This window comes from Haliotis rufescens, unplaced genomic scaffold (genome assembly GCF_023055435.1).
Source record: "Haliotis rufescens isolate VD_foot unplaced genomic scaffold, xgHalRufe1.0.p SCAF_44, whole genome shotgun sequence".
NCBI lineage: Eukaryota > Metazoa > Mollusca > Gastropoda > Lepetellida > Haliotidae > Haliotis > Haliotis rufescens.
The window spans coordinates 2,667,620-2,678,546 of record NW_025964157.1 but is presented as its reverse complement, the minus strand read 5'-3'; the positions used below and the strand labels follow the sequence as shown (position 1 = coordinate 2,678,546).

Sequence of the window (10,927 nt, the reverse complement as noted above, 5' to 3'; positions counted from 1 at the left end):
TCTCTCGAAAACTACACCTTGTATCAGTTCACGTTTGATTGAAACAACAAAAGAGATTGCACACATTATTTCAGATACATGACTAATGGTCAAACAGAGAAAGAATCTCTTGCATCCTGGAGTTTTGGCTTGATTGTACAGATCTGAAGAGAGTCGCACAAAGTTGCTTCTATTGAGATACAAGTACATACCTGCACATACCAGATCTTGTGATCTATCTCACATGACAAGAGGCGGGCGGTTGTAGTTATTCCAGGAACCAGAAAGAGAGGCGACTTCAGGGAAGAGAGCTCCACGTTGTAATAGAGGTATATCACATATTTAGACGCCATTGCACATACACACGTATAGATTTTACATTATGTGACAGTACATGGTTGTGTTACCTATGTTTTAATGTATACACGCAAGGGCAGAGGTTTGACTTTAACACAGAAAGTAGACTTGACATTGACATATCCAGCAGGTGTCCACCATGATTACATCCATATAGTTCTGTACGATGTCAGTTAGCAGCTGAATCGTCATCGCTGATGAAAGGCAACACACGCAAGATTACTGTTATCAAAATCAATTAACACGGAGCTAGGCAGACAGATTTTCGACTGCTTTTATCTGAGGTCATAGTACAAGTAGTTACCGGTTATAACGAAAGGTAATTAGCTGAAACGTCTGCTGGTGTCCACCCACCTACCCGGCACATTAGCATACTCGGGTCATTTGATTTGCTGCCTAAGTGAAGATTGCGTTTTATGTACATTAACATGCGTGCTGGAAACACCACATGAACGATAGGTAAGTTCTTCGGGTCGGGGGCGGTGTTGTGGCGATGACAAGGTTGGATCAGAGTTATGTCCCTTTAAGCATCATCGGCTTGCATGTATGTTTAATATCAGTCATATGACAGTATACGCCTGTATGATTTTGTCTGTTGTGTGTGTGTGATGTGTGGTGTGTGTGTATTTGAGTGTGGGTGCGTGCGTGCGTGCGTGCGTGCGTGTGCGTGTGTGTGGACAATCCGTACCGGTCATGAAGACAACGAAGACTTTAAGTTTTTACTCACCCATGAAGTAAACGTTTGTTGCCTGACGATGCACAGCAGAAGCGAACACCTGGTGTCGACACTGATTTCCAGTTATCTATTCACATAATTTTCACCACTGTTTTTGCCTTAGATGGAATGCGCTTCGGCAGATACTGATTATTCTTTGGTGTTGTCGATTTTTATTTAATCTTAACGTAGTACTTCACAGAGGAGAGTGTGTATCCCCAAACAAGCCAATATTTAAACCACGTGTCTACTCGCCGTCTTGACCTGGTAAGGTCACGTGAAAAAGTTGCGGGGTGACGGGCAACCAGGACGTAAAGTATTGAAGTACGTGCAGTACTCGAGGGAGGTGTTGTGTGTGTTTCAAACCTGATTTACCTTTCACTACAAGAAGCTGAAACATCAACCTGTGTTTATGGAAATGGGTCCACTGTTGTTCTTGTTTCTGTTTGAAATTAGTCTACTGTAAGATTGTTGAATTAACTCCCTGGATTCGACAGGGACATATATGTCCCTCCTCTACAACCCTCACTTTGAAGTCCAATAAAATTCAAAATACATCATGCTCACTAATACACTTCACAGTTTTGAATAAGGTGGGAGATTCCCTGTTTTGTGATATCACCCACTGGCATTTAAGGCCAAGCAAAAGTACTAAAAATGACCTCTGAAAATTAGGTACTTCGTAAATGTCGCCATTTTGTACACATTACTAAATCACCACTCACCGCGTTATTTACAGCATGTTTTGAAATCTAAATTTCGGATATTTACTCCGAGAAAGGAATTTCCAAAATAGCATATTAGTGATCACGAGTATCACAATGATCATTCAAAAAAAGGCTCCGATAACCCTAGAATCGTTTAGAATGTTTTGGAAAATACGCAAAAACGAACGCCGAAGTGAACTTTCCGCCATATTGGATAGTGTTTACAAAATCACGTTTCAGGTACACCGGTTATGAGGCGCCTGTAACATCACGAATATTTCAAACTTAGCTGCGATACACACATCCTTGAATTCCTCACACATTTTAGAAATCAAATGAACAATGGTCTTTGTCACCAATACGAAGTGGCTTGATGAAATCAAGCAAAATAAGTAAGGTGTGAAAACGAACGCTGTGCTCTAAAAACTGCACTTGTTTGAAATGTAAACAAAGCAAAATACAGATATTACACAGTGTAGCATTTTCTCCTATTTTGTGCTATCCATTCGTCTATTCGTTCAAGATATTGGCTCAGCACTTTCAGAATATACATGGGAAGAGAATCGTAGGAAGAATTGGGGAATTTAAAATAGATACATTGAAAATATCAAATCATTGCAAAGTTATCGTCCTGTGTGACGCCCAATCTCATTAAAATCAGATCTTTGTTCTCGCTATCGCTAAACAAAGATCTGAGGACATCCCATTAAGGGTTACGTCAGAACGACCTTTCATCCAACCAATCAGAGCGTCGCTTACCAGATCATGAAAGTGACAGTCGGAATGTGTTTTCTAATCACGCAACCACGAAATATTTAACACGGGGTATTCCGAACGACAGTTACGGGTTTTATGATTATATCCATACAATCTAGGCCATCTATAAGCCACTCAAGAGTGTTCTTCTTATCAGTTTTAATTTTTTTAATCGAGAATAAGTCAAAATATGTTTCGAAGCGTAGTCGCCAGTTTGAAACTAGTGTCGTAAAGATCGAGAAAGCTGCCTTCTGATTGGCTAATGTCGATTTCTTGTACGTCATTTCATTGGTCGGTCAAAATTCGCGAAAGGTCGTTCTGACGTGACCTGTAATGGGATGTCCTCAGATCGTTGTTTGGCGGTAGCGAAAACTAAGATATGATTTTAAAGAGATTGGTGTGACGCCATGACTGACGCAAAATCACGCACAACGACAACGGTATTTATCGGAATTTCTGACTATTTCGGTTTGTTTCAATGAAAATTATAACAACAAATAACAGTACATGGATTGTCAGAAAGTGTCTGATTACTTACATGTCACATTTATGTATATACGATCCCTGAATCAACGAAAGTCCCCTCGTAAAATCCCGCGTACTGTTGACAGTGAACACGCCATTTTGTAAGGGTCGGTCACCGGTAGTGATGTCATACGTCAACATTGTTGTACATATTTGGTAATTTCTTTGAGGTTTAGGTCCTTGAATTAGATTGCACACGATCATTGTACCATGCTGTTTACAGTTTCAGTTATGATGTAGATTTTAAATATCTTTTATAATTTTTTCACACAATTAATGTCACTTTGGACATTTGTCAATGTTCAAAATGATATCATAAATATAGGCCACAACATGTATGAACGAACCTTTGATAATCTCCTGTTTGTTTGAACATTGTTTACATAACAATTGATAGGTTTTTAGTGTCGAATACGATATTTCTTTCCTTTGGACGAGTGTTACAAGATGAAGTGTAAATGTAACTGCAGCATGTATGCATTTCTTGGGATGTGCAATAGTCAATATTATAAGTTCATATTATCAATGTCCATGAATAGCCGTTTCATTTTATTTTATACCTAAAACTGAATATATTATTTCACAAAATGGATAATATTTTTTCGGTAAATATATGGACACATTTCTGAAAGTAGTGTCTTTGCAATTGTTTTTTGTGTCGTTTGATACACAGAATGATATCTAATGATTCGCCAGGTGCGCGTTAGTCACAAACAATTTACGAATTATTCCTCTCGTTTTGCATTATATAATCAATGGGTTCATTATTTTTTCAATATTGTGATCACAGGATATTAAACTGTTTACTTAATTTCTCCAGGAATTGTAAAATGTATAAAATACAATCCATGCCAGGTACCCTGTTGGTTCAACCTTATACGATTATCCTGATAATTCTATACCAATAGAGCTTTCTTCGCATCTTTTTATTGTGTAAAATGAAGAGAGATAATAACATAATAATGAACAAATATATGTCGAATATTGAATATAATTTTGGTTGTTTTGAAATATTATTATGGGTATTTCATAACGTAAATTGATGCCAAACAGGTGCGTGTCTTGGCTAATTAAGATACACGATAAACTATCTAATTGTTTACATATTCAAAACATTATTTACTTGGTGAAAGCAGTAATTTTATGTTGTGTAGAAAAAGCGTCAAATTCCGTTTTATAGATCGATATTTTTCATACCATGAACGAAAATTAGGGGAGATATATATTAATCAAAATACCAGTGTCGTCTTTCTCCGACGTTATCAAAGACATAAAACGAGCCATGATGTCAAAAGGAATGGTGTTATTTTTGGGGTATTTCATTACATTTGATGACAAGTCTAGTGCTCCATTAATAATGGTGCAACATTAGTCATATTACTCTTACACAAACAGGAGAATGTTGGAATCTAAGGATTAAGGTATAGGTTAGATAGGGCCATCCATTTCTCTATTACCTCTTTTTTATGAAGTACGATTTCATCATTTCTTATGGGCGTTTTTAATAACTAAACGTATACAGTTTCAATATGGATATTTGTGTTGGAATAGTTTGGTTCCTCGTGAACGAAACGCCACGAAAATATATTGTCCTTACCCACAGCTAATTCTCACCAATTGACCTGAGTTACAACAAACTAGTGCTAAGCATAGCGGAGTTATGCCCCCTTTTCCCTGTACGTGTGTAACCTCTCAGTCGCCTTTTGACATCATAGAGAAAAATCAGTTTTCGTCATTTACGGCATGCTATTTTTAACATTGAGTGTATGTCGTTATACATACGCCTATAACTCTATTTGATATATTGTTATGTCGTTCACATATTAGACAGTATTTTGTTCGCTGACAGTTTCGGTAAATCTTCGAAATGAAAAAAATTGTCGCACAGTACTTTTATCGGTATACGATAAAAGGCGGAGAAATTGACTGTTTTTCAACGCAGAATAAATTCTCGGACAACACTTAAAAGTGTATTTTTTTAAAACCGGTTTAATATTTGCAGGTTACTTTACACAATCAAATAGGAAATTTAACATTCTCCACCTCTGCGTAATTTTATAGCCATAGGTAGATCCAGTGCCGCGTGAGCGCAATTCTCGCACAACCTTCACTTTTCCGATCTTAGGAAAATGTGCGTCATAAAAAAAACTCGGCATCCAGAGTTTCGTTGTATGAAACTAATTTTAATATCCATGTGCATTAATTCTTGTGTCATGTGTTTGAAAAACATGGCATACATCTCCACTTCATGGACTGTACATATTCATTACTTAGGGGAAAACGTGAAATAGTATCATGATACTGTGTTGTATTTGAGGTTCAGGGCAACTTACGTAAAACATAAGAGTCATAATGTTCCACAGATATACATGCAATGGGGCGCCGTGTTGTCACGTAAACTCCCGTCTCACTGTCTTGTAATGATGTCACGTGTTTGGACGTTGGGGATGATGCATTCATGTACATGTTGTATGATTCTGTCTATAACATGTGCCTATATACTTCACTAAACTATCAGTTTGGCTTCAGATGGCGACCGCTAAGACTCTGACAGAGAACCACTTCACCTGTGTCATCTGTTCTGAGGTGTTCACAGACCCAGCCACACTTCAGTGTCATCATACATTCTGCAAGTCCTGTCTGCTGAAATACACCTACACACAGCCGGAAGCAGCACAAGCCAGGTCCATCCCATGTCCCTCCTGTAGACAACTGACGAATGTGACCAACCCTGACAGTCCAGTAGAGGAGTGGGTCAGTCAGCTGAAACCAAGCCATGTCATACAGGGGCTGATGGACGACTTTGGACCCGACACAAAGGGTAATCAGCGTATAATTCTACTGCCGGACTAATATACCTTTTTGAAAGGTTTGAAAACAACCACACACGTGTGCATAGATGAGCATTCACTCATAGAATTGCTTATTATGACTTCATGTTAATAGATTTTGATGCAGGATAAATATTTCTTTCTCGCAAAGGCAAATAAATTACATTCTATTTGCGACAAAGAGCTTCCTGTAAACTCAAATACCTATTGCAATAATTTTATGAAATCAACATAAATTTTATGTCCTACCCCTACCACGTCGTCATTCCTTTTTATTATATTATTGTCAGTTATTAAAACAATTTGTATGACAAGCTAGCATGAAATGTGGGGTTGATCTTTGTCGCCCTCCACTGTGACATGCCACCGCTAGCATATAAATATCACAATTTGTGTCTGCTTATCCTGAATAGGGAATACAATACATGTAACATCTAGGAAATGGATGTGTTGACAGAACTGTGGGGTTGATCTTAGTCGCCCTCTACTGTGACATGCCACATCTGGGACGGGATGTGTTGACAGAACTGTGGGGTTGATCTTAGTCTCCCTCCACTGTGACATGCCACAGCTTGGACGGGTTGTGTTGACAAAACTGTGGGGTTGATCTTAGTCGCCCTCCACTGTGACATGCCACATCTAGGACGGGATGTGTTGACAGAACTGTGGGGTTGATCTTTGTCGCCCTCCACTGTGACATGCCACAGCTAGCACAGGGATGTGTTGAAATAACTGTGGGGGTGATCTTAGTCGCCTTCCACTGTGACATGCCACAGCTAGCACAGGGATGTGTTGACAGAACTGTGGGGTTGAACTTAGTCGCCCTCCACTGTGACATGCCACAGTTAGCACAGGGATGTGTTGACAGAACTGTGGGGTTGATCTTTGTCGCCTTCCACTGTGACACGCCACAGTTAGCTCAGGGATGTGTTGACAGAACTGTGGGGTTGATCTTAGTCGCCCTCCACTGTGACATGCCACAGCTACGACAGGGATGTGTTGACATAACTGTGGGGTTGATCTTAGTCGCCCTCCTCTGTGACATGCCACAGGTAGGACAGGATGTGTTGACAGAACTGTGGGGTTGATCTTTGTCGCCCTCCACTATGACATGCCACAGCTAGGACGGGATGTGTTGACAGAACTGTGGGCTTGATCTTAGTTACAGGTAATCCTACTGGATGTGCCATGGCCCTACATTGTTACAAAGCATGTTAAATGAAAAAGTTTATGTTCAGTTCAGTCTCCCATCTATAAAGACGCTATAACGCCCGCAGTTTCTAATATGAATCTGTTATTGTATATCTTGTCAGCAAATAATAATCTTGTGGTTATGATTACCTGTAGGTCATGATTGACTAGGGAGTGCTACATTGTGAGACAGCATCATTGTTTCATTACAACCTGTGTCATATGATATGTTCATCTCCAGAAAGGGCGTGGCCGTTTGTGACAAAACTAATGTGTTACCTGTTATTATTTCTTTAGATGGTGTGCGATTCTTATCATGCTTTTTGACAAATGAAATTAAGCACACTTGTTTTTGTAGGTGTGGAGGAACACTTGTGCAGTGTTTGTACAAAACAAGGAAAGACAACTCCAGCCACTTCTTGGTGCTCTGTCTGCGATGTTGTGTACTGTGAAGGATGTCTCCAGTTGCACAACATGATGCCATTGTTGTGTGACCATGAAGTAGCTCACTTGTCTGATAACACAAAAACAAAGGTCAAGCGTCGCTTTATGTGTCAAGTCCACAGAGATGAAAAGGTGAATTTGTTCTGTAAAGACTGCAAGCAGGCAATATGCACGATATGCTGCAGTATAAAACACAGGGCATGTAAGGATGTTGATACAATAGAGAGTATGACCCCTCTTGTGAAGGAACAACTGACAAACAAAATAGAGCAGCTCAGAATCAACATGGCAGCTACTAATAATAACATAACCTGGAGAAAATCTAGAATTCAACATGTGATGAGTAATTCCCAGGACATTAAAGATCAAGTCATGAAGACACGGGAAACAGTGATGTGTGCTATTTTAAGAAAAGAGAAGCAACTCCTTGATGCCATCGACAAAGCTACTGATGAACAATTACGTGAGTTAAAAGCAGATATAAAATCCCAGGAGATCGAGCTACAGATGTACCAGCAGCAGTATGAGTTCACAGCCAATGCTGTGACGTCCAACTGTGAGATGGACATGTATGCTGTCTATGAGTCGACGGGTGAGACTTCTACACAGAACAGAGACACGGACAACAGGCCAGCAGCAGGAAGGGTTGTATTGACACACGACCTGGACAAGCTGAGTAAAGCAGTTGATGAGCTACAGCTGGGGGAGGTTCAAGTCGTCCATGGAGTGAGTGATCCCGAGTCTTCTCCTGTTCTACATCACACCACTGACTGCAAGGAAGATGGGGACCGGAAGAATCCTAGTTTGTATGACTTCACAGTGTTGACTGCTGATGGCGTGAAAGTGATGGTAGTTGCAGATTATGATAACAAGAGACTCAAAACATATTACACATCAAACTTCAAATCCTTTCATAATCAGCTCCTGTTATCTAATGGTCCTTGGCAAATAGCCAAGTTAAGTGAGAGTCAGATAGCTGTCAGCGTTCCAGACAGTAAGGAAATAGTTACAGTTAATGTTACCCCAGATCCTGTATTACTGTCAACTATCAAAACAAGGAAGGAGTACTGGACTCTAGCCTGTCTGAGTCCTTCACAGCTGGCGGCAGGTACATATAGACAGCCTCACTCTGTGGACATACTGGAAATGAGAGGGAGGATACTGAGGTCTATCAACACGGGGGTGATAAGGAGTCCAGAATATATGCATGTCACCAGAAACAACAACTTGCTAGTCAGTGAAAGAGACGTAAAATCCCTTGTATGTGTGACCAGTGAAGGATACGCTGTTTTCACCTACACTCCCACAGGAGTCAGAGCTCTGACACGACCTCGGGGTGTTACAACAACCAGCACAGGAGATATCCTGCTTGTAGACAGACGCTCCCACAAGGTGATTCAGCTGACAGAGTCGGGGCAGTTTGTCAGAGATGTCCTCACACAACAGGATGGTCTGAAATATCCTGATGGTGTCTGTCTTGATGCTGACGGCCTGCTGTATGTTACGTCTGGGAGATATGTAAAAGTATTCAAATTCTGCCGGCGCTGAATGTGGAAATAGAAATAACTTTGATCTCCAAACACAGTTGAATATTTCAAAAGTTGAATGCTGCTTTAGGTCCAGATCGGATCCAGTTCTTCCCTTACACACGTAGTCCATCATGTCATTGATTAAATACAGGACGACCTAGCACCAGTAGTAGTCTGACCTGATAGAAGTACTTCTCAAGTAGACCTAGCACCAGTAGGAGTCTGACCTGATAGAAGTACTTCTCAAGTACATTTGTGAAAGGACGCACAATAACAGCACTGAATGAGGACAACACTACACGAGAGATCACGTGACCTAGACAGATGATATTTGACAGTACTGTTGTTTCATGTTGTTTATAGAACAGTATTGTTGTTTGATGTTGTTCATAGAACAGTAATGTTGCGTTGTGTAGTGTACTATATATCTGACGTGTGTTGTCATGGAGAAACATGTTCACATAATTGCGCATGCTATCGGCCTTTAGATTATCAGTTCGACAGCCCATCTCCTAATGTTTTAAAGGGGCGCTTAACTCTAATAAAACACCACTAGCGTTCGGTGATCTACAGCGGATATAATAATGTGTGGATGCTGTGAGAACTCGTTGAGTTCTGTAAATGTACTAATTTGTATCAGTTATTTCTACTATCTGTTGTGTTGAGTAGAGTATAATAGTAATAACATTTATACTAAATGATTATACATATATGTTTAAATAGTCTTTACATATACTAGTATATAATCAATTTGCCTTTATTGCATATTCAGGAAACTAGGATATCAGCTAAGTAAGGATGGATGAACAACTTCTATATTACTTCGTACCCCAACTTCTAAATGCCTCTCAAAGACGTCATGATATCAGCTGACGATTTTGCATTTTGTCAGAAACAAGTGTTAGCAAGTTGTATTGAACCTGTCACAAGAGCGGAGTTAACAGGACACACAACAAAATTCAAGCAAGACTATGTCATCAACTTATATTTTGTCATTTAATCTTTATATTTCTAATAACATGACATGTTATAGGTATGGAGATAGAAATGTTTTTCACACTATGAATGAGTGACATATTTCATCCATCCTTGTGTATTCCAATAGTTCGTGATACATTTGTAACTGCTAAACGTGTTGAGCTCTGTATATAATAGTCAAATGGACAGTAAAACATTTTCAAGGGTAGAAGTTGCAAATTTTTTGTCATTTCACACTTTTTGACTGGTTGTCAATCATGTTGTTAGATTGACAGGTGGCGATAGGTTAATTGATAGAAATACTAATATCACTTCTGTGGCTAATTTAATTGATTGGATAATTTGCCTTGATCTATATCCGTATGTCATTTGTATTAATAAAACTACTTTATTTTACTTTTCTGGAAACAAGAATAGTTCAGTGTTTGAAACAGAATGTATCAATAAAAACACAGATGCTTTTATCAAAGCTCTAAGGTATATTCATGTTTTACTCATTCAGTGTACCAACAAATAGCCCTCATACCATGCCACTTGCCAGTCTATGACACCGGCATCGATATGACAAAGTCAGAGGTCGCCAAGATTGCCTTATTATGCATGACACTTTGTCCTTCCCGGGTAATCAGTTGTATGATATTAACAAGCAACTGTATGGATCTTTACCCCACTGTGACAGCATCTGTATCCACCATTTTGCTTATATCTTCATCAAAGTATACTTTAAGAGGTCGCCATCTATTTAGTTGCTTGTTTGATTTCATCAAAGTCAACCCTGTCAATCCAAAAAACATCCTATGATGTGTCCGAAGAAAAGTAGATATGCATGATTCACGAGTGGTCGTTGTTTGTGCGAGTGAGTTGCCTACATTACTGTAGTCATTAGTGAGTGAGTGAGTGAGTGAGTGAGTAAGT

The 10,927-nt window shown here is 39.4% G+C and overlaps 1 protein-coding gene across 1 annotated transcript; it reads left to right on the top strand.

Moving 5' to 3' along the window:
- The first annotated feature begins 273 nt into the window (after positions 1-273).
- Positions 274-10,404, top strand: LOC124127737. The gene is made up of 3 exons (XM_046491104.2): positions 274-308; positions 5,569-5,860; positions 7,420-10,404. Exons 2-3 carry the CDS (start codon positions 5,569-5,571, stop codon positions 9,051-9,053), a joined length of 1,926 nt encoding a protein of 641 aa, XP_046347060.2. The 5' UTR covers positions 274-308; the 3' UTR covers positions 9,054-10,404.
- Positions 10,405-10,927: the final 523 nt, after the last annotated feature.